This window comes from Leptonychotes weddellii, chromosome 7 (assembly GCF_054177405.1).
Source record: "Leptonychotes weddellii isolate Sample4059 chromosome 7, ASM5417740v2, whole genome shotgun sequence".
Lineage (NCBI taxonomy): Eukaryota > Metazoa > Chordata > Mammalia > Carnivora > Phocidae > Leptonychotes > Leptonychotes weddellii.
Window position 1 is genome coordinate 54,062,359 of NC_138375.1, and position 24,691 is coordinate 54,087,049.

Here is a 24,691-nt window from a genome sequence, read left to right on the forward strand (position 1 = left end):
CCTCCCCTCTAGAACCCTCAGTTTGTTTTTCAGAGTCCATAGTCTCTCATGGTTTGTCTCCCCCTCTGATTTTCCCCCCTTCATTTTTTCCTTCCTACTATCTTTTTTTTTTTTTTAACATATAATGTATTCTTTGTTTCAGAGGTACAGGTCTGTGATTCATCAGTCTTACACAATTCACAGCGCTCACCATAGTACAACTTGATTGAATTTTAACCAGTGGTTAATCCAGAACTGTGTTCATTTTGTTATCAGTTCCCTTTCCCCTTTGAACTTGCTCAGACTGCTCTCATTAGTCTTCCAGGAGTGAGTAGAGACAGTAACAAGATATTGTTAAGGCAATTCCCCTTAACTTTGATAAATTCTTGTTACGCTTTTTTTGGGGTGACTTGGTTTTTGGGCTTTATTTTATTTTTATCCTAATTCAAGATAATGGGCATTTGTTTAACACCAACTATATATGCTCTTATATGGCATGGCAAATGTTATGACTCAACTCAGCAAACTCTCAAGTTTCTCTTAAGTTAAAGAAGCGCTAGACTTCTCAATTTTCCCAGTGTGGCTGGACTGACTAACTAGTATGAACCTCACAAGGTGGTGTATGGTTATTAGAAGATGTAAGATGGTAAATGATTATAGGTCAGAACTGTGTGACTGCCCCTCATAAAATCCTTTAGTGAGTATCCATTCCTTTTAGGATCAAGTCAAAATCCTTGGATGGCCTACAACGCCTCTCTAAGTATTCCCTTATCACTTTCTCCTCGGATCTTTTTTTTAGATGCATCAAGCTCCAGCCTGCCTCAGGGCCTTTGAATGTATGTTTGCTTTTCCTGAAACATTTCCCTTTCTCACTCTCTTTTCCTGACTGACTTTATTTACATGTCATATACCTGGCAAAGACTTCCCTGACCACTCAGACTAGTCCAGACTTTTCTGATATACATTCTTGCAACACCCTGAACTTTGTCTTTATAGCACAATTGAATATAAATAGTTGTCACAACTGCATTTAGATAGTTATTTAAGTGTATTTCAGATAATGGCTAAGGCCGTCTATGGCCCATCACAGTGTGATGTTCCATTCAAGGAAACAGCCCCATGTCCAATGGGTAATTTTTTAAAAATTCAAATCTTTATTTAGTCTTGAAAAGGGAATGAGATGAGAAGGGCAAATGCGTTCTTAACGTCCAGCAAAACATACCAAAATCCTTTCCCCAATCTCTCCCACTCTTAATTCTACAGAGAATGCTGCTACTCTTCAAAAATATTAGGTAGCTGGGCCAGAATTTGCTCAGCAGATGGGGAAGGGAAAGAGACTGTGAATGCACACATTAGTGATTCTTTGCCCCCGGTCTCTGTTAGACAGAACTGTGATCTCTTAGAAGGAGGGATCATGTCTGTCTCTGACACTACCATGCCCCCGGCAGCCAGTACTTGTTGAGCACAGAGTAAAGGCTCAGTGAGTATTTTTACCAAAGCATTGTTGAGCCCCAGGTAGTAACGGGTTGCCACTCTTCTTCCCACAGTGAGAACTACTTGGTGCGATGGGGTAGCAAGGGCTTCCCGAAGGAGATCGAGATGCTCAACAACCTGAAAGTGGTCTTCACGGTGGGTGTGCGCTGTGTTCTTGTTACTGTCTTCCATACTTACAAAGGTATGATCTTGGAATGACACCAGTCACTTGGTTAGGAGGGAGCATGACCTGCATGCAGATTTGTGTTCTGGGCTTTGGAGAGATTCAGAGCAGACGGGGTTTGGGGGGGTGTTGTGTGCCCTTTGGAAGCAATTAGGAAGATGGATCTTCCCCTCTCTAGCTCCCTCCCTCTTTCTCTCTCACTCACATGCACACCAAGAACACATGCAGAGTGCTGTGTAAACAAGCATAGATCCCTTCCAGCAATAATGTCTACATGAACTGGGTATAGCAGCTGTTCTGATTTATCAGTTAATTCATGGTTAACCTGAGTTCCTTTCTTTGGCTCAGACTTTCTAAAAACCTCTATAAAATGTATCAGAAAAAAGAAAAGACCTTCTAAGAACATTGACTGCATTGGTAAATTGGATATTCTGAACATAATCAAATCACAGATGACTAAGGATCTTAACAGATCCCTGAGATCATTCTTCTATATACCAGTATTCACTGGGCAAAACATATGTAGAAATGTTGAAATCAATTGTTAGTTGGACGATTTATTTCCAAAAGTGAGCCTGGCTTTTTAGTTCTGGAAAAGACAAACAGTGGAAAGAAAAAGATAAGGTTATTATTTCCAGCAAAGACCTTTCTCTTGTCCTATTTCCATGAGGGTGTGTTAAGAGTGTGATCTTAAGATACCTAAAGATATTGGTTCTCTGCAAGCTCCTTTGAGGAAAAAGAGCATTTATGAGATTTTTCACTCTGTTGCCTGTGTTAGCAAGGGAAATTACAGAGGAGGAGCCAAGGAGGGATTTGGGCATTGGCCAAACCCGTGAGTTTGATCCAGGAGTGACCGACATGCTAGATTAACCTACGTTGTTCTACAATAACTTTCCAGTTACAGCCCATTAAATGCAATGTCTTATGTTATGTCACAATTAGATTGGAGTGCAGCTGATTTATTTTGTTTGTTATTTCCTGAAAAATGGGCCAGAGGCATGGAATAAGATCATAGTCCTAATTGCTTAGACAAAGTTTTCCTGGCATATATAAATGTGTCTCAGTCCTGTTTATCTATTATTAGTTAGAAGGAGGAGCCTATTTATTTTCTTGATAAATAGGAAAGTCTCATGGGGCTTCCTGATTAAACCAGGAGACAGATATTTCATGAGAGGGACCAGGACAGGGAATCAATCAATGGTTGATTTTGCAGAGAACCAATTCATGATGTAAACATGAAGGAAAAGGCATCAGTAAATTTGTGTCTCTCAATATCAATGAGAACGTGATTCTGCCTGCATGGAATTCTGCCTGTGCCACCACCTCTCCTTCCCATAGCAAATGAACTTGAGAACCTTGGTTGACTGGTTCAATGGGATGATACTTCTCCATCTTGAAATGATGGGAGTCTTCATTTTGGGACAAGGAAGGTCATGGTGCTCTAGCTTCTTTTATTGATTCAAGAGCTATCCAATGAATACTATGGGTAAGCTCTGTGTTAGGTATGGGGGACACAGCATTGAATAAGCTGATAGGCCCTTGCTTTCAAGATGTGATGGGGGGAATTCAGAAAATAAGTAAATGAATAAATAAACAAGAAAATGTTAAAAGGCAATCCACGCAATGCAGATAATTAAAACAGGGTGATATGATGGTGTGTGACTGGGCTTTACTTTCAATTGGGCATTGAGGTGATGTTTAAGTTAGAGACAAGATGAGACTTGGCAGGCATGTGCCTTTCTGGCCTTATTTCTCTTGTCTCTGGATGTTAGCTCTTTCTGGATTCCTCTTTGAGGAACGTGGGTTGGGCCGATGGTGAACTTCCCCTGAATGCTTTATAAGCATTCACCTTCCTTGGCTCTGTTAAGAGGAAAGCAGAGTATACTACCAGTTTCCCAAAGAATTTGCCCAGTTTGGGGGTTATTGCTAATACACAGGAAACAAGACTGAACAGTAAAAGGAGTGCTAATAAATTACTAAATCAGGTGACATGTGTTTTAAGTTTTCTTGTCCTGCCTCAGCTTCCCTAATATGTCTGAGTTTTATAAGGCCAAAGTAAAAATGATTGAGAAACATCACAGATTGGAACACAGTTCTGAGTGAGGATGGCACATTTATACACTCTCCAGAGAATAACTTGTGCTCAAGTATTCTGTAACATGCTAAGATTCTCTAGTGCCAAGAGTCTCTGATGATGAGGCAGCTCTTAAAGATCTGGTGTCTTCCTTTGATCAAATGAAATCTCTTCAGAGAAGAGGGGTGGAAGAGGGGCTTAATTAAGAACCTTGTAGGCTTACCTAGTATGTTAGTTGCCAGGGCTGCCATTACAAAGTGCCACAGTCTGGGTAACTTAAGGAACAGAAATTTATTTTCTCACAGTTCTGGAGGCTGGAAGTCCAAGATCAAGGTGATTGCAGGGTTGGTTTCTTGTGAGGCCTCTCTCCTTGGTTTGCAGATGACCACTTCTCCCTGTGTCCTCGCATGGTCTTCTCTCTGTGTGTGTCTGTGTCCTAATCTCCTCTGCTTATAAGGAGATCGCATAACCTCATTTTAGCTTAATCACCTCTTGAAAGGCCCTATATCCAAATACATTTTGAGGTGCTGTGGGTTAGGACTTCAACATATGAATTCTGAGGGGATGTAATTCAGCCCATAACATCTAGAAGGATCTTTTCAGGTGGCAGGGCCTTTGTGGTTCTAGGATGCCTCTGAAAGATACCAACTAGATATTTTTAAAAATATGACAATTCCTAATGAGATAAGAGAAAGAATTAAGGGCAGAGGTCATTATAAAGGAAGCAAGACTTGAGCTCTTAAGGATGGGAAGGATTTGGATATACAGAGGAATAAGAGGCAAGTATCTGAGTCAGAGGTGTGGACAGGGGGCTTAGGAAGAAAGAGCGAGTTTAAAGTGAGCATCGTGTGTTTGTGGAGCAATAGAGGAATCTTTGTGACAAAAATAGAGAACTTACATGCAGAGAATAGTGGGGAATTGGTTGGCTAGGACAGCTGGAAATACATTATGTCTGGGACCTTTCACGTCAGCTGGGGACGATTAGCACTAATAGGGTAGAAAATGAGATGGTAACGTCATTGTGGGGAGAGAAGTGAAATAATGAACATGGCTTCTAAAGATAAGTTTGTAGGGGATTTCAGGGTGGGTGGGAGGAAGGAGTGAGGCAGGCCAGAGAAAAGGCTGTCCAACCATCTGCATGCAAAGTAATTGAGATCTCAAATTCAAGTGCCTAAAGGGCAGGGCAGAAAATACAAATGTTTAAAATACAATACAAATGTTTAAAATACAAATGAGTGGCTGAGCTTCCTTAGTCAGAAAGCCCCCTTCTCCCCTACCTTCCCTTTCCCCCTGCCCAGCAGGGAGACTTTGGAGAGTAGGGAAGCAGATGTCCATTTCCCCAGCTGGTGAAGGGACAGCCCTTGTATCAGTCAGTAGTTCTCCAGAGAACCTGAACCAATAGGATATATAGATAGATTTATTCTAAGGATTTGGCTCCCATGATTGTGGGGGCTGGCAAATTTAAAATCTGTATGGCTGGGCAGCCATACAGGCCTGAGACTCAGGCAGGGTTTCTATACTGCTGTCCTGAGGCAGAATTCCTCCTTCACTGGGAAACCTCAGGTTTGGGTGCTAGAGGTACAACAGTGAATAAGGCCTCAAGGCCTTCAACTGATTGGATGAGGCATATCTACATTATGGAAGGTAATCTCCTTGATTTAAAGTCAACTGATTATAGATGTTAATCTGACCTACAAAATACCTTCATAGCAACATCTAGACTAGTGTTTGGCCAAACAACTAAGCACCATAACCTATCCAAGTTGATGCATAAAATGTAACCATCACAGGCCCCAAGCAGAAAGGTGTGGACCACATTGGGGCCATGTTTTTTTTCCAGAAACTCTGCACCCCCTGCACTCTTCTTTCCCCACCAGCCACAATGAGAGGGTGGGGCTGGCTGCTTTGCTTGGGCCCTGGCTCTTACGTGAGCTGAGAGGCTATTCCCAGTGCATATGCCTATATGAGGATTCATTTGAGGAAAAGCAACTATTCTCGAGTAAGGCCAGGCCCAGGATTCTCTACTCTGATACCAACAACATGCTTTGATGTTCTTTCTTCTTAGCCCAGCTGGAAGGTGGTCCCAAGAACATTGAAGCTTTTAGATTTGAGCAGGACAGTCAGATACTGAGGTGGTCCAGGTGGTTATCCCTCCTCTGTATCTTTCTGATGGTGCGAGAGATATGTTGTGGTGGTTAGGTTTATAGACTTTGGTCTTAGAATGACTGGACAATGTCTCCAAGGACTAAGGTCTTGATCCCAGGGAAGCCCCTTGTCTTCTTTGTGTCTCAGTGTTCCCATGTATAAAATGGGGGTGCAATAATACTATCCACTTCAGAGTATTGTTAAGGATCAAACAAGACAATGGCTTATGAGAAACTTAGCACAGTGCATGACACATTAGCAGAGTTCACCATGTCAGTGGTCTTCTTTAAGGCACACACTGGAGTGCACTCCGCTGTCCCCCTTGAAGTTAACTACGGCCACCTGCCTTGCTTTGGTCGTTGAAATGCAAGCCAAAGTGATGTGTCTCTTCTGGGTGGAAGCTTTAAGGGCCAGTAGGTAATTTGCCACCTTCCCTTCTCCTGCTGTGGGGACAGTAGAAGCATGTGTTGTGATGAGATGGATCATCGGTCAGCTAGGAGCCCAGGGTAGGTGGATGACTGGGGCTCCCAGCCATCTGCACTGAGCAGGTAGCCTGAGCTAGAAGTAAACTTCTGTTGTCTTATAAGCTCTGAGATGCTGGGATTGTTTGGTGCCACAACAACCCATTCCTGAGGGATATACATACATCAGGTGTTCAGTAAATGGTAACTGTTGGGATTGCACCCTCTTCCTTTTGCTTTCTCCCTCAGTGGTGCTGAGCAGTGATGAGATGGATGAAGTCATTTGTGGCAAATGCTATTTTGGATCCATCAGCTGGCATATAGGACATGCCACCCGTATAGCTGATATTGTACTTCTATCCTTCTCTCCTTATTAGTTTGAAATTGAAGAATTGGGATTGAACACCAGAGACCTGTCACTCAGTTTCCTTTCTAAAACTCACCTTTTTTGTCTATGAAATGGCTATGATCGTCTTGTTTTCTACCTTTCCCAGGACTAATTGTATGATTGGGCTGTGTATACTATGTGCTAAGTACATCCCCCCACAATTTACTATTAGTGGGCTTCCTTTCCTACTTCTTTAGACACATGATGTGTAACTATTCATTTCCTGCCCTACAGGATCTTGGAAACAAAGACCTCAACAGGGATAAAATTTACTTGATTTGTCAAATAGTCCGAGTGGGGAAGATGGATCTCAAGGATACGAATACAAAGAAGTGCACGCAGGGACTGAGGCGGCCCTTTGGGGTGGCAGGTAATGACACACTACACACCAAAACTTTTATCGAAGTGCATATTTTATATGGCTAAATTTTAAAGATTATTTCTTTCCCTCTCCTCCTTGCCCCCCCTCCCCCAATTTATACCAGACAGCTCCTAATACCTACATTTCTGGTGACTAAATCAAAATAATTGGTGACTAAGTCCAGATTTATGATGAAGGCAGTGAATAATGGATTCCTCGTGTCTGCAGCAGAGCACTGGGAGCATGGTGCTGTCTGAGCAGTTGGTGCCTTTGCTCCCCAGCATGGTGAAGAAGGAAGAACAGTACGAGTGGGATCTAATTATGAGGAGCAAATCATTTTTAAAAAAATATCCAGGACAGGAAATGCAGTTACACAGTATGAGTCACTGGCCACACATCTAAATTCCAGATGGAAGTGGACGTTTGGAGAATCGGTGTGACCAAATGAGGTTGCTTCCGAGCAACCTCACCTCCTCGTGTTTCTCCGCCTTAGTTCTCTCTCTTGGGGTTTCCAAGACTTTATCATTCTTGTCCCACTTTTATGGTTTTTGTTAACTATAACTGGCATTATTGTTTACCTAATATAGTTCCTTTTAATTAGCCCACTTTAAGTTAAAGTACCTTTTTTTCTTAAAAGACCATTTAAAGACCTGTGGAAACAGCAATTTGATATGCCAGTTTTATGTCGTGTACCATTTATAATTCCTCTATATCATATCAAAACCCACTGTTTCATGTTCTTCCTTTCAAGATACCCTGATCTGTATTCACAAACCAGCTGGCTCTCCAACTAGCCCCCTGGCACTGCTTGCAAAGTGGGAGGGCGGACAAGTTAGCTTATAAAGAGCTAACTCGTTTTTTTTAATCAGGCATTGTTGCTAGCTAGCTAACTAGGTGACCTTGGGCAAGCACTTTCCCCAGGGCCTTAGTTTCATTATCTGCAAAATGAGAGACTTTGACCTGATTGATTTGTGCCCTGCTCTGAAATGCTGATTCTATATAAGGGATGCTCCTGACATCACAATGTCCCTTTTAGGACAGTAAGGGTCCTTCAACCTTTCCTCAAAGTGTGCCTTTGTCCCCAGCTGTAGTCTGCTTTCTCTTTTGGTTTCAGGTGACCACAATCTGGTGTAACTGAAAAGTTCAGGCATAGATTGCTTCAGGCATAGCTGGATCCAGGAACTCAAATTTATGTTTCACTATGTCCTCTTGCTGGCTTATTCTGAAGTTGACTGTCCAGTTAGTTGGCAAAATGTGGGCCAATCCAAGCTTGAATCCTACCAGTTTAGTAATCCAGGGGAAAGAAAACACCCCTTTCCCATGAGTTTTAGTAGAAGCCCCAGGAGCATGAGCATAGGCCACATGCTCATCCCCTTAAGCACTTACTCTGGGCAGGGGGATGTGGTCCTCAGATTCTCAGGTCCTACAGGGAGTCACTGTGCTTGGGTTCTGTAGGCATGGTGGACGTCCAATACATATATGTCAAATCCAAACCTACTTGTTTAATTTCGTAGCCATTGTTCTGATTCTCTCCTCTTGGCCTCTGCTAAACCAGTTTCTTGGATGTTTCTGTGGCTTGCTGACCTCCCAGCCTGCTTTTTCCAGAAGTGTTTGCCAGGTGCTGCACATTATGAACCCTTGCAGTCTGTGTATTGCTTGATGCTGGCTTGCTTGTCTTTTTAAACTTCCTGACCCAGCCTCTTGTACTACAATCTCATCCCATTGACATGGTATCCTGGGAGCAGGAGGGCATAAGTCATTAATAGATTTTTTCTCTTTTTTCTTTCCTTTTTCTTTTTGTTTGTTTGTTTCTAGTTATGGACATAACAGACATCATCAAGGGGAAAGCAGAGAGTGATGAAGAAAAGCAGCACTTCATTCCTTTTCACCCGTGAGAGATTTCCCATTTCTTTCCCTTCTCTTAAACCACACCCTTTCTCACTGAGGGCTGCTCAAAAGCAAAATGAACTGATTCTCTGAGTTGATGATAGCCTCGTGGGGCCTCCCAAGAGGAGGGCAGGAAGAGAACGATGATCTCAGTGCCAAGGCTCTTGAAACCAACCAGCTTTTCACCCATTCACTTATCAGGTGTTACTTATTCAACAGAGTTTGATTGAAAGCTGGCAGAGGGTTGGGCACTGTGCCAGGCATGGGGCATGAAGTGCTCAACAAGATAGACATGGTCCTGTCTTCATGGAGCTTATGTTTAGATGGGAGATTAGACAGATAATCAACAAAAGATTGATTAATTAATTACAAGTAATACAGGAACTACAACTCTGTCAAGCAACAGCTTATCAGCAACATATAACAGGGAATTATCACCTGGTTCTCATGGATAGAAATATTCATGATTTTAGAGGAGGGTAGTGAGGAGGGTAAATGTCCTTTTCCTGCTCTAAAAAGGAGTCTATTAGAAAGCAGGACCCCCAGTTTGAGAATGTTGTCCTTACTTTGTTACACCAAAGATGTCCAAAGAGAATGGAGTTTTGTTACTGGTCATGAAGTCAGTGACTCTAGTTAAGCTATGTGATTAGGACCGAGCAGGAACAGCTAGTCTTTGCCAACTTGGTGAACAGATGTTCCTTTTGAGGGCTTAGGAATCCTTACTTTCTAAGAGTCTTCTAGATTAAAAAAAAAAAAAAAAGGCCTCTACTTGTAAGAATGATATTTCCAGATGTCAGAGCCATGTTGCTTTGTGAAAAAGAGAAATCTGATTCTTGATGGCATATATGTTGTCTGAGCTGGCATGGGCAGGCTCGATTTTCACCTAAGGTGTATGGAGGGGCTGGGCAAATTTGTGGAGCACGTGGAACCTCAAGGTGGGGACCCCATGAGAGCACCATGCAAGCATTTTGTGCTTTCTTTTCCTTCCCAGAGTGACTGCTGAGAATGACTTCCTTCACAGCCTGCTGGGCAAAGTTACAGCCTCCAAGGGAGACAGTGGAGGGCAAGGTACAGTGCCACGATGTGCCGAGTGGGCTGGGCTCTGATTTGGGAGCTCTTGATTCTTTGGAAAACAGATCAAAATCATAAACCCTGGGAAACATAGCCTTCCTTCCAGACAGACCATTGTGAGAAATGGGAGCATGTGATCTATGGAAATGGAAACCACATCTCCTGAATCTGGGAGGCATGTCCTAGTGCCCAAACCACATCTCCTATGTGTCAGACACCTTCATAGACCTCCTTATTGGATTTAATTCTTCCCACAGTGCTATGAGATAGGTGGTATCCACCTCACTTCACAAAGGCTGGGTGGATGAATTTGACAGAAGCTGACGCTGCTGGAAGTAAGGAGTGGGATTCAAACCCACGGATGCCTGGCCCCAGAGCCCCTCTGCTTTCCACCTTCCTTCCTCCTCCTCCTGTGTTGGGTCACATCTGTAATTATTTCTCTCTGCTTCCAGCAGTCTCCTCCAGAAAGACCCCAAAGGGAGAGATGGTGGGAGGGTAAGACTGAGCACACCTTGAAGTTGGCTCTTCATGGTAAGCATTCCCTTCCAGGCCTCTGGGTGACCATGAAGATGCTTGTGGGTGACATCATTCAGATCCGCAAGGACTACCCACATCTGGTGGACAGGACCACTGTGGTGGCCAGGAAGCTGGGCTTCCCAGAGATCATCATGCCAGGTCTGGCCTTCCCCTGGGGTGGGGGGTGGTCTGGCTTGTCACAACCATTTTCTTTTTACAAAGTCAACTCCTTCCTTTTCAACTGCTTTTTCTCTATTTCTCTCCCTGAAGGCAACCACTGAAAATGATTTTTGTATATCCAAAAATCTTCCATACAGTCATGTAATGAACACAAGCACATAAATATATACACATGCACTTTTTTCCCCTCACAAATGGGATCACACTACATATGCTTTATATACCATTACTTTATATGCTTTATATAGTGTTCTGCAACTTGGTTTATCACTTAATAATTTATCATTGACATCCTTTCTACTTTACTACACATAGAATAGTTCTATTCTTTTGGGGAGAATATTGTCATTCTCTTAAATTTTTAAACTATTTTTTTTTATTACCAGAGGACTCAATGCCTGTTGTAAAATGTTCAAATAGCATGAAAAGGTAAAAAGTGAAATGTTAAAAGCTCCCTCAAACTTTTGTCTCCAGAAGTACCTGCTATTAAAATTGTCCAAACGTGTATATAGTAAAAGAAAAACAAAAGAAGATTATATAATAACACTGTTTTAGAACTTCCCTTTTTATCTTAAACCTGTCTTAGACTTGTGTCCACCACTGCTCTCGCCGATTTACTCCTTTCCATGGTGTATGGTGGTCCAACTGGGGGCCTGTGCTGTACCTGAACCATCAATTCCTTGTGCATTCCGCTGTGGGGTTTTCAATTCTTATTGCCCTCCCTCCATTCCTGAAGACCCTCCGAACCTCCTTCCTTTTTTTTTAATTTTTTTTATTTTTTATTTTTTTTATTTGCGAGAGAGAGAATGAGAGACAGAGAGCATGAGAGGGAGGAGGGTCAGAGGGAGAAGCAGACTCCCCGCTGAGCAGGGAGCCCGATGTGGGACTCGATCCCGGGACTCCAGGATCATGACCTGAGCCGAAGGCAGCCGCTTAACCAACTGAGCCACCCAGGCGCCCCCCTCCGAACCTCCTTCCTGACCCCATGTTCCTTGGACACTTGAAAAGTGACCTTATCTGCTTCAGCACAGTAAAAGATCTATGGCCAAGGAGCTTTCCTTTGCCTTCCCAGAAGGTGTCACTAGAGGATGGAAATTCAATAATTTTAATGGAGAGAAGAACAGAGCCAATTTTGACCATCCTACCTACCTTTTTGCAACTGATGTCCTAGCATTCCTCCATCCCCTTGTTACCTCCTTCTCCAGCCTCCCTGATGAGGAAACAATGCTTCTTTGAAATATGTCTGATTTTAATTTCATTAGTAGATGTCAAGGCAGGGCACTTGCCCTCCCACCCCCACCCCTGTGCCTTCTAGTAAGTGTCTCTCCTGCAGTGAAGATGCCAGCTCTTGTCTCTCTCTCCCTCTGCCTGCAGGGGATGTCAGGAACGACATCTACATCACTCTCTTACAAGGCGACTTTGACAAGTACAACAAGACCACCCAGAGGAATGTGGAAGTGATCATGTGTGTGTGCGCGGAGGACGGCAAAACGCTGCCTGTAAGGGACCCTGCTGCTGCTCTGGGTGCCCCGGCTGCCTTGGGTGCTTCTGCTCACGAAGATTTGCTTTTCCCATCCCAATCTGCTCTCTAAATGCCAGGTGCCTTCGGGATGGCCTTGAGTAACGTGATCTACACCTTTAGAGCTTGGTTTGCACACTGGTCCATAGTAAGACCTTGTGTTAATTTGGTCTTTACATCAGAGCAGTTTTTTGTTTTGTTTTGTTTTTTAATGAGAGAGAGAGCATGAGGAGGGAAGGGTCAGAGGGAGAAGCAGACTCCCCGCCGAGCAGGGAGCCTGATGTGGGACCCGATCCCGGGACTCCAGGATCATGACCTGAGCCGAAGGCAGTCACCCAACCAACTGAGCCACCCAGGCGCCCCTCAAAGCAGTTTTTCAATGTCTGTTTCTCCCCTTTCATGATCCCTTCTTTTTCTTTCTTTCTTTCTTTCTTTCTTTCTTTCTTTCTTTCTTTCTTTCTTTCTTTTTCTTTCTTTCTTTCTTTCTTTCTTTCTGTTTTCTTTCTTTTGCTTGGCCTTAGCTTAAAGGTCAGTTTTTTGCTGTTAAAATGTTGTTGTCATTGAAATCTGAGCTGGTTTATTCGGACAAAATCCATGGCAAGAAAAAGGATCAATACAGAGCCTTGGGCTGGTGTGGAGACTCAGGATGGCCTCAAAACAGACATTCCCAACACTTAATCCAACTCCCTAGTGCTCAGCTAGAAATTCTGGTGGAAAGCCTTATTCGTAAATTGGTCTCCAGAGGGCCAACACGGTGTATTCAAGAATGCAAAGCATGTTGCTATAAATATTTATACAGCATATGTCCTATACAATATTTCTCATGTGTGTTTACATTTATTTACTTATATTTCCTTTAAGGTTGTCAGCAATTGTGTCCAGTGTGTGGGAGGGTTCTACTTCTCAATTTCTCCTTTTGGAGTACCGAGCTGAAAATAAAATCAGCTCTCAGCAGCAGTTTCAGTGTGGGCAAAGATTCCTCTTAGGCCACAGTAGGTGATTAGATAGCACAGTGGGGTGGGGGCAGGAGTATTGATAAGTCATCTGCTCTAACCTTGGGGCCTGGGGTTCAGGCAGATTTTGCTACCCTCTACCTAAGAACATAACTAGCATTCACAGAGGAATTACTATGTGCCAGGTGCTGGGATAAGTACGATGCATTACCATTATTATTCCCATTTTTACAGAGGGGGAAACTAAACCTTCAAATGAAACAACTTTTCCAAGGTCGTAAAATTAGTACGTGGCAGAGATGGGGTTTGAGTCCAGGTTTCAGGCCCTCTTAAACACTTCATGATAATGCCCATCCATTAAAAAAAAAATCCTCCAACTTATTTCTCATTTCAAAAATGATGCTAATAGCCACTTCTTTCAAATTCTGGGAAGATTCATAATTATTTTTTGAATTTAAAGAAACCCCGTTGTGTTTTTATTGGTAAAGACTGGCCCCATTAATTACTATCTGGTTGAGCAAAAATCCAAGTGTTTAACTCATCCTCTTTGTTGGATTCTGAAAAGTAAAATAAGTGAAAGACACTTTGCTCAAAGGAACACAAAAGAAGAGCCGTGGGTTTTTATCTGAAAGGGAAATTGCATTTCACGAACGTATAGACCACTGCTTTGAAGTTATTTTTATCCAACTACCTGTTGGAGAACTTTTAAACCTCAGCTTCATTTTTAAAAACACTGATAGCTTGCCTTCATTGTTGCTGAAGGACAAATTAGAAGGAACAGTTAACAGGAAGGCAGGTGTCTTATCTCACTTCTGAACCATTCTTCCTTCTACCCCTCTGCCACCTTTTCCAGTCATATCCTACCAGGCTGAGCAGACACACTCTTCAAAGATGAATATATAAGCAGGTATTCTGGGGGCTGAAATGGAGAGATAACTATGGGGCATGGTGGTAATTTGCAGTTTCCTCTATTAGGCAAGGTATGGGGGAGTTCAGTTGACTGACTATTGAAAATTGCGAAGGAAGCCTGTGGGAGGCTGCTCTTTCTTTATTTGCAGAAATAAATATTACTGCCTAATTAAGTGTCAGGCAGCACACTCAAACACTTGATACTGGTGGGTTCCTGTGGGGTATCTATTTCTTTTCCTGCTCCAGGTGTACACTGCCCTTGGCAGAGCAGGGCCAGAGGACAAAGTAGGTTACACTTATCCTTGGCTCACTTTGGGCTCTCAGCAACCTTGTTCAGGAGGGGCCATAGCAGAGAAGCTAATGGGTTAGGCTCTGGGATCAAATAGATCAGGTTCAAATCCCAACCTCCCTTCCTAGTAGCTGTGTAATCTTGGGCAAGTTTTATTTGTCTGTAAAAGAGGAATCATCATCTCCTCTTGGGGTTGCAAATTAAACAAAATGGTACCAGTAAAGCACCTGGTTTGCAGTAAATACTCGGAAACAGGAAGGAGGGGTAACATTCAGAGAAGGCAGAGCAACTGGGCAGGAACCCAGGCAGTCAAATGGGCAATCTGATGTGGACAGCTGCCTGAAGCAAGTTTAAGGAGAAGTGAGAAGGCTTCAATGCCAGGCCTAGAAACCTCTGCTCTTCTGAGACCAGCTAGCTTATCGGGATAGAGCAGGACATGGAGAACAGGGTATTGTAGTGCTTGAGACCATGAACTCTAGGGCCAGGCAGCCAAGCTCAATTCCCAGTGAAGCCTTGATTAGCAGAATGACCTTGAACAAATTACATAATCTTTCTATGCCTACAATTTTCTGTCTGAATAGTAGGAGACCAGCAGTTGCACCTTGCTTTTGTGAACATCAAGTGAGGTGATCTACATAATAGGTGTTCATTAAAATTAGCCATTATTACTAAATAGGAATGGTAGTCTTCTGGCTTCATTCTTGCCTTATGGATGATGATTGGCATCTTCCCAGGATGTGGTCTTATAGGTATAGAACATTCTGGCTCTTAAAATGCATTTGCATCCATGGTGTCATTTGTCCCTCCAGTATTACTACCAGGGAAATAGGGCCTATGTGAGGAGCCTGATTTGAACTCCTGCTAAAGTGTGTCTACCAAAACCAAGTCAGCATTAAAGGCTAGGCTTTCCTGATTCCTACTCAGATTGTCTTCAATTGACCTGAAACTAATGAGGAATTCTTACTGTTAATTGGGGACCATAGGGGTGGCAATGGGGAAAATTATTGAATAGGTTTACTAGAGCATATATAAATTTATATTTTCTCTAAAACTGGGCTTAGTCCCTGGTCATGATTCTTGACACATGTGGAAACATTCAATTTTATCTTTGGTTTGTTGAGGATGAGGGTCTTAGGTCTTTCTCAGAGTAATACTGAATCTTTTTTCTACAGCCTCGGGTAATCAAAAACTTTCATCAAGATAGTTTTGTGGGAATCAGTTGCTGCCATATAGCAATTTTACTTTTACCAGAGATATATGTGTATTTTCAGATTTTATGAGCCACATGGGATTCACTGGAGTTACAGAAACTCTAAGCCCATAAATGTCACTAGATATAAATCTTCGGAGGCTGGAAAGCATCTAGGTTGTTATGGAAGGAACACTAGACAAGAGAGATAGTGGGCCTGAGATGTATGCTCGCTCAGCTATCTTTTTGGGCAAGTGACTTAATCTCTCAGGGCCTCAGTTTACTCAGTTTTGAAATGGGGATAATAGTGGTGATCATTGGTGGTGGTTGTGAGGATTAGATTAAGTGAGGTAGTACGTGTAAAGGGCTCAGCATAATGCTGGACAAAAAGCAGTCTCTAAATGGTTAGAATAAGTTTGAAGGCATGTTTATAGTTCAGGCCTCAAAAATTTCTGACAGACTTCATCCCATTGAAAACCAAGAGATTGCCTTTCCTCATTTTTAGTTCACTGGTTATTCTCGTTTTTTTTTTAAATTTTTTTAATAAAGATTTTATTTATTCATTTGACAGAGAGAGAGAACACAAGCAGGGGGAGCAGCAGGCAGAGGGAGAGGGAGAAGCAGGCTCCCCTCTGAGCAGGGAGTCCAACGTGGGGCTTGATCCCAGTACCCTGGGATCATGACCTAAGCCGAAGGCAGACGCTTAACCAACTGAGCCACCCAGATGGCCCAATTCTTGTTTTTTTTAGAGGTTAATTCTGAAAGGACACTATGTCCTTATTTTAAAATGGATTCAGTTTGGCTGCGAGTACCATCAATCATTCTTGCCTGACAGCTCAGAAGTAAAGAGGGAGAATTCCAGGGAGAGAGGCAGGATTCTCCTTCCCACAGTTAGCTTCTCTCATTGGGGGTCCTAGAGTGCTCGTACGTGGCCTGCTTTGGTCACTTAACCTGGTGGTGTGATGGTGGGGGTGGTGGTATCAAGGATCTGTTGGTGAATCTGATGGAATCTGGTAAGGAGCAAGGAGTCTGTCATCCTAAAAATGCCCAGAGGCACACAGTTTTGCAGTTTGGGGGCTGGGGGCTCCAAAACCAATCCTTATGTCCCTAGATCTCTAGAGACTGGAGGTAAAATTCTTAGGCCCTTTCTGGGAGACCCAGCTTAGATCTTGCTGGGGGGCCAAAGAACTAGAATTAACAGAGAGAGATAGAATTAGGGGCTGACAGACTCTGTTAGAAGATAATTTTCCTTGTTACTCTGAGAGTGTTTTTTATGGAAAACAATAAATATCCTATATAGGTATGCTTGCTCTGTGCTCATTCTCTGCTTGGAATATCTTTCCCACATTTTTGCTCAAAGCCAACTTGGAATCTTTCTTCAAGATCCTCAACTGTCATCACCTCCAAGAAATCTTCCCTGAATTGTCAGGCTGCACTTAAGGATCTCTTCTCTGTGCCCCATTGTAGTAAAGACATATGTCTGTCATCACATTGTGTTGTTCAGTGATTTGTCTGCTTATCTAATGATCCCTCCCCAAAACTGAACTCTCATGTCAGGTTTAATATCTGACTCCTGCCCATATCCCAGTGCTTGGCATGGGCCTGATACCAGAAGATGCTTGGTAATGGTGGGGCTCCCTCAGGCCCCTCTGCCCCTGTATCTGTCTGCAGCCCAGGCTCCCTCCCCTCACCCAGCTTTCCTGTTAGCATCAGAATCCATCAGAATGAGCTGCTGCTTGACTGATCTGAGCCTGTTTGTAAACTTTGTGCACATTCAGATTTGAGAAACAAATAGGATTAATAAGACTGGCAGCCTGCAGTAACTCCAAGGCTGGTTACCATTTACAATAAGCAGTCATGTCAGTGCCTGGTGTGCTCCAATGGTTTCCAGAATGCAAGTAATAGAATTTCTGTAGTTAAGCAGCTGTCACTCCTGGGGCCAGGGATGTTCATGTATAAATCTGTAATGTAGAAGGGTATCTGGCGGAAGGGTTGGTAAAGGGAGGATTTTCCCAGACCCTAAGGCCAGTGTTGGCCTTGGGGCTGAAATTGCCCAAGCACAGAAAATGGCAATTCTGTAGTGTTTTTTCTCTTTGTTTTTCTTGGGTCAGAATGCAATTTGTGTGGGAGCTGGGGACAAGCCCATGAATGAATATCGGTCTGTTGTGTACTATCAAGTCAAACAACCACGGTGGATGGAAACAGTCAAGGTAATAATAATAATAATAAATAATAATAATGATAGAGCAAACACATATCTAGGGGCTCTGAGACACCTCCCTAAGATCTGAAGCAATACCCTAGTGTGTGTCCAGTGGTGTGTCAGGCAGTGGAAATTGTGGCCCAATGGGTGAGTACCCTGGTTCTCTTGATCCCCCTTCACTGACCTAGAATCAGCCACTATAGGATTGTCAGATGGTCTTCTTGCGCACAGTGCCCAGCCCACCAAGCTGTGTCATTCCACTCAGCAGTGAGGAGCGACAGAGCTTGCAAGTGAACGTGAGGCTATAAAAGCCCACTTAATGCATGAAAGATACCATCTTGGGAGGGTGCCTGAGACAAAAGTGGCATTAATCACAAATATTCGCATTACCAGATTGTCACACAAAGCAGAAGGGAATATCGTGCATTGGAAGAAGAGTTTGGAATTAATTCAGTGAACAGTGGAGCTTGAACACAGCTTCAAATGTCTCTGCCTTGTAATTAGTAGCAGTCTTTATTCACCCTGTGCTCTGAACCCAAACACAAGATGTTCACATAACTTCCTTTTCTGAGACAGCTCTCCAAACCTCAGTGGTTCTTGCCTGGTCACCTATATTCCCATTTTCCTCAGTGGGTCTCCCTGAACTCACTGCACTCATTCCTTGCACTCACTCTTCAAAATGATGACCTGCCCAACTTGGGGGTCAGAAAGCTATTGGACCAAGTTGGTCTTCTCTTTTCTGTGTTCTCTTGTACTCTAATTATTTCTCTTTGCTAGCCCTTGTCAAGTGGTTGTTAAAATATGCGTCTCCCCATGTGAACTGTGAGCTTTTGGGCTGCAGGGCCTCTGCCTGGCATCAGCAAGGCCAGCGTTTCACCTGACTGTGGCTTGGAGTGGCCATTTGATTCACAATGAAAGAAAGAATTGGACTGCAGTCACCCAGGAGGCTCTCAGTTCCTTTGTTCTGTCTGAATTCACAAATGGTGGACCTCTTCAGGCTCAAATTTCATTCTCTGGAGCAGAAAGTGTCCCAAAGTATACAACTGTTTGGCTTTTAATAGTCATCTATACAGTGTAAACTTGTCCCTTTTAAAAATCAAGGTGGTTTCCTCACAGGTAGCTAAGCTTCTCTGTTTTGGCTTCAATTGCATGTTACAGAGAGAGCTGTGAGGTGTCAGGAGGTGGGCAGTCCAGAGCCAGGACTGATGGCCCTCAGTTTAAGGTGTGACAAACCACCCACTGGACAGTGAAATTGGGGTGACTGAGGCCTGAGTGATTTGGCTCAGTGTCTTCAGAGGTAAAAGCATCTGGGTATCTGCCCAGCCAAGGATGGGAATGAGCCCTAAGATTTTCTGAAATATTATTGGAGTCAAGCATTTTTATGAATTTGCATAAACAGGAGCTCTCAAGCATGCCCCCTAATGACCACTGTTAATTTGCTAAGCCCTGCTGCAGTTGCCAGAACTCCTGGAGTGTGTAAAGAAAATGTGCACTGTGCAGTTTGCAGTGCATCAAATCCTGTGCTTAAGTTATGTGACTTTTATATCAATTTGGGGAGATTCATTTTAACCCACTGTAATTTACGGACCTCTTTTCATTGGCTAGGACTGCAATTTGCCAAATGGATTACATTTGGTACTTTATTTTCTCTTCATAGCTAGTTCTTATGTAATTTATTTACAGTTCATCAGGCTTGATGGATGGGTAATAAATCAGCATGCAGCTCTCTCAGTTAAATGGTCAGGCTGCCTTTTGGGGCGTGGGCTGGAGTGGGGAGGGCTGTTTAACTCATTGTCTTCTGAGCTCTGGTTTCTGCCTACCAAGGTGGCTGTCCCTATTGAAGACATGCAGAGGATCCATCTGAGATTCATGTTTCGACATCGGTCATCCCTGGAATGTGAGTACCTGACGAAATGGCATCTCTGAAGCTCCCCTCAGGGGACAGGAGTGGGATAACTGGGTGGTCCATGTGTCATTTTTTTTTCCTGACCTCACAATGCTATTTCCAGCTAAAGATAAAGGAGAAAAGAACTTTGCCATGTCCTATGTGAAGTTGATGAAGGAAGATGGGACCACTCTGCAAGATGGATGCCACGACTTGGTCGTCCTAAAGGTACCATATGTTGGAATTAACTCTGCAGTGAGTGGGGCTCAGGAAGCCAAGGGAAGATGGCAGGATTGCTTAGTGGTTAAAAGCAGGGACCACAGAATCACACACACCAGGGTTCACCAGCTGTGTGGCCTTGCATGAAGTCTTAATTTCTCTGCCTCTGTTTCCCCCTCTATGAGCCCTCAGTGAATAATTGTTGAGTGAGTATCACATGAGACCGCTCATATAAACACAACCGTGATGAGTACATAGCACCTTGAGTAAGTGGAAAAGGTTATTGTTACATAAAGAATGGGCTATTGACTCTGGAAAGACCCCTGTGGGATGTATAGAAGACCAGCAAGAAACATTTGAGAGCTGGAAACTAATGGAAACATATCAGAATCTGGGGTCCCAATCCTGCTGCTGACTAAATCTGGAGTCATCTCACACATCTTTCTGAGTGTCCGTTTCCTTTTTCTTCAGTGTGATGGTAATATTTATGACAAACCAGCGAGATGACCTATGTGGAAGGGCTATGTATAAAAGGGTATACAGATATCGGCCATCATTATTTTACATCATGAGACTTGTACTGCTTTCGAGAAGTAGGAAGTGTTTATCTTGATCTCACCTGCTTGCTTTCCCACAACCCCTCTTGTGGCAGCGGAATGCGTATGCTAGCACCTGGCTGGAGACAAAACATGTGCTTGTGAAGGAGGACAAGGCTAAGCCACAGGCATAGGGATCCAACACTTGTCCTTGGCTTTCTCAGCCTTGGGGCTGAAAACACCCTTTTGCCTATGGTCTCCATGGCAAACACTGCCTCATCGAGGCTTCATCACCGGCACTCTTTCTCTGAGTCTCTCTGGCTTTTCTGGAAACCCCCACCCCCTTCTTCTGCACAGCTGCTCTCTTCTCATTTATGGCACATCAAAGTAGTTCTTGCCTTGAAAGCCATTCTTCCCCAGTGGACTGTGAACTCATGGTGGGGCGGGGGGGTGGGGAGGGGAAGGCGGGGGAGGGTGGTGGTGGTGGCAGAGGTCCAGTTATAGTCAGTTTGCAATGTACTCATTTTTCTTAAGACTCAGTTTCCTCATTTGTAAACTGACAATGATAGCAGTGTCTACAACAGTGACGATAGCAGTTGTGAGGTTTAAATGAAACGAACCAAGGCATATAAAACACTTAGAGCAGCATCCAGTACTGAGCGAGGGCTCAATAAACATTAACTCCTGTAATGCCTATCTCTAACCATGCATTTCCACATGCCAAGGGACTTAGGTGTCTCTCAACTCTGCTAAGAGCTCTATATGCATTATGCCCATTTAGTCTGCCCCAGATTTCTGGGAGCTAGGTAATATGGTTAATCTTCAGTTTAATCATGAGAAAAATAACACACAGAAAGACCAAGCATAGGCAAGACTTGTGAATGGTAGAACACGGTCTAGATCCCAGGACTTTCAGATTTTAGTGCCTTTGCTGTTAACTTTTCCTTTAAGCTGATTCCTTATCTTGCTGGTAGGCATGTGTTAAGACCTCAAGAAATTTAGGGGCACCTAGGTGGCTTAGTCAGTTAAGCATCCAATTCTTGATCTCAGCTCAGGTCTTGATGTCAGGGTCATGAGTTCAAGCCCCACATTTGACTTCATGCTAGGTGTGGAGCCTACTTTAAAAAAAAAAATCTCAAGAAATTTAGGAGGAATCAAAATGGCCTGTCAGGGAAATCTTCAATTCCCTTCGTGCTGTTAATGAAGTCCATAGAGCCTTCAACTGGTTGGTCAATCCCTTTTCCACTAATGTAACTTTGGGTTCTTGCCTGTTTTGTAGAAAAATAACCCTACCATACCAGCTGTTTATTGCTTCTCTGATGATTTTTTCTGATTCTGACTCTCTGTACCTTACAATATGTAAGCTGGCCACTGCAAGCTCTATGTGGCATTGGGCATGTACCCCTGGCTGGGGGAAGTAACCACAGTATTGTTTCCAGGGGGAGAGTAAGAAGATGGAGGATGCCAGTGCTTACCTGACCCTTCCTTCTTATCGACACCATGTGGAAAACAAGGGGGCCACCTTGAGCCGAAGCTCCAGCAGTGTTGGGGGTCTCTCCGTCAGCTCCCGAGATGTGTTCTCCATTTCCACTCTGGTGTGTTCCACAAAGCTCACCCAAAACGGTAATGAAACCATCAAGAGTTGTATGTATGTAGTGTGCATGTGGATGTGTGCATGGGTAGGCCCAGCGAGGTCCTGAATGGACATTTTAAGCCAAGAATAGTAATTCTGCTTGCCTGGACTCTATTTCAGTGGGCTTGCTGGGTTTGCTGAAGTGGCGTATGAAGCCTCTGCTGCTACAGGAGAACTTAGAGAAATTGAAGATCGTCGATGGAGAGGAAGTGGTGAAGGTCAGTGGGGCTTCATTTTGTTTGTCTTCATCCACCAGTGACAGAGCTTTAAATCATGGGTAGCTCTGGGGGGGCAAATGAAGTGTTGAAGGAGATGGCACTTTTTCTCTAACAGTGGGACACAGTGTCCCAAATTGCCATGAGAAACCTTTACTGGAAATTCAGAGGCTGATTTGGTTCAATGATGCTGAATGTTGAGTGGTAGAAAACTATGGTTGTATTCAGTTCCTGGAAGGAGATCAGCCTGGGTGTAGATCTCAGCTCAACTGCTTGCCAACTTTATGTGATAGTATTGTGAATATAACACATTTTGTAGAGTGGTTGTGAGCATTCAAGGCAATAATATTTAAAAATTACTTAGCATAGTCTCTTACACAAAGTACATAACATTGAACTAAACATGTAAATCATAGAGAGTTCAATAAATAGTAACTATTAATTATTTTTGTTGGTATAAGTTGCTGTAATAGTTTGATGTCTTAGTACTACTTACATGTTACTATTAGAAATAAAAAGTATTCTTAGTTCCTGCTGCTTACAGAGTATTATGCATTATACATGAAAGAGGGAAAGACATCAGGGCTCACATTTTAAGTGAAACAAGCAGAAAACAATACAAATGTCAGATGTATTGTTGTGTCCACATGGTGCTAGAAAATATAGTGTCTGAGGTGTAGATTTAATTAAGCAACCCTTCTCTCCAGTTCTATGGGACAAGTGTTTCCCATAGGTCTTGGTGATCTTGTTTCCATCAGGAACTTGGTCCAGGTAGAAACTCTGAGATTAAACATCTTTATTTGGTAGATGTGTGTTTTCAGGAACTATAGGAAATATTGACCCATCCCTTAGGAAGGGAGACTATCATATTTTAGTTAATTTTCCATACATGGAGGAGCAATGGTAGAATTTTCAGATCATTGCTTTAAGTGTGCACTATTGACCCACCTACCTGGTTTAGCAGTAGTGGGAAAATTCTTTCATAAGGTCTATCACCTTTGGGCAGCTTGGAGAAGCATCTGGGGGGGAATTACATTATCTCCACCTTTGCATTCTTTTTTATTTTTCTAAAGAAGTTTGTTACTGAAGTATATAATACAGTAAAATATGTACAGAGCACTTACCCTAAGAGTATAGTTCCCTGTATTTTTACACACTTATATATCCATTTACCCACCCTCTAGATCAAGATACAGAACACTTTTGGAATTGCAGTATGTTCCCTCATACCCCTTCTCAACCTCCCCTATGCTGACTACCATGATAGATTTTTTTTTGCCTGTTCTTGAATTTCATAAAAATAGAGTAATAAATAATGTACATTGTTGTGTCTGACTTATCTTACTCTACACATTCTCATGGGGGTTATCCTCATTGTTGCATGTAGAAGTAGTTTGCTCTTTTTTTTTTTGAATCACTATGAAGTATTCTGTAGTATTAAAATGCCACCATATGTTCATTCATGCTGTTGGTTGACAATTCGGTGCTCCAAGTTCTGGCTCTTGTGAAGAAAGCTCCCTGGACATTTTGAATGCAGAGTGTGGTGGATGTGTACTCTCATTCTCTTGGGGATACACTGAGGAGTGGGATTTCTGGGTCACCTGCGCTGTTTTTTAATGTGACCTTCATTATTTTGTCCAGTTTCTCCAGGATACTCTGGATGCCCTCTTCAATATCATGATGGAGCATTCTCAAAGTAATGAGTATGATATCCTCGTCTTTGATGCTTTGGTAAGAAAGAGGGGAAAGATGTTTAGTGACATTAGACATCAATGTCTGTCTCACTGTGAGAACACTGAGAACTTGTGGCCTTTGTGGTCCTTTTCATGAAATTTTTTGGAGGCATTGTAACTTTCAGCAACCAGAGCAATGAATGAATGAGCCGCTGGGGTTTTTGTTTCTTTGTTTGTTTCTAGTTCATTTGAAAGCATGGCAGGGTGAGTAAAAGGGGAATTTTATTTTATTTTTTTTATTCTTATGTTAATCCCCATACATTACATCATTAGTTTTAGATGAAGTGTTCCATGATTCATTGTTTGTGCATAACACCCAGTGCTCCATGCAGAATGTGCCCTCCTCAATACCCACCACCAGGCTAACCAATCCTTCCACCCCCTCCCCTCCAGAACCCTGTTTGTTTTTCAGAGTCCATCGTCTCCCATGGTTCCTCTACCCCTCCGATTTCTCCCGCTTCATTCTTCCCCTCCCGCTACCTTCTTCTTCTTTTTTTTTTTTCTTAACATATATTGCATTATTTGTTTCAGAGGTACAGATCTGAGATTCAACAGTCTTGCACAATTCACAGCGCTTACCAGAGCACATACCCTCCCCAGTGTCTATCACCCAGTCACCCCATCCCTCCCACCCCACCCCCCACTCCAGCAACCCTCAGTTTGTTTCCTGCAATTAAGAATTCCTCATA

General features: G+C 43.1%; 1 protein-coding gene across 1 annotated transcript in view; it reads left to right on the plus strand.

The window, feature by feature from the left end:
* Positions 1 to 24,691, plus strand: part of DOCK2 (dedicator of cytokinesis 2) — a 386,690-nt gene that overhangs the window by 41,738 nt on the left and 320,261 nt on the right. The window contains exons 8-19 of the mRNA XM_081825805.1: positions 1,495 to 1,608; positions 6,939 to 7,074; positions 8,881 to 8,956; positions 9,944 to 10,020; positions 10,573 to 10,698; positions 12,094 to 12,218; positions 17,690 to 17,788; positions 19,606 to 19,678; positions 19,791 to 19,894; positions 21,861 to 22,044; positions 22,175 to 22,272; positions 23,911 to 24,074. Coding sequence (XP_081681931.1) covers positions 1,495 to 1,608; positions 6,939 to 7,074; positions 8,881 to 8,956; positions 9,944 to 10,020; positions 10,573 to 10,698; positions 12,094 to 12,218; positions 17,690 to 17,788; positions 19,606 to 19,678; positions 19,791 to 19,894; positions 21,861 to 22,044; positions 22,175 to 22,272; positions 23,911 to 24,074 — 1,376 coding nt within the window. The remainder of the gene's footprint in view (positions 1 to 1,494; positions 1,609 to 6,938; positions 7,075 to 8,880; positions 8,957 to 9,943; positions 10,021 to 10,572; positions 10,699 to 12,093; positions 12,219 to 17,689; positions 17,789 to 19,605; positions 19,679 to 19,790; positions 19,895 to 21,860; positions 22,045 to 22,174; positions 22,273 to 23,910; positions 24,075 to 24,691) is intronic.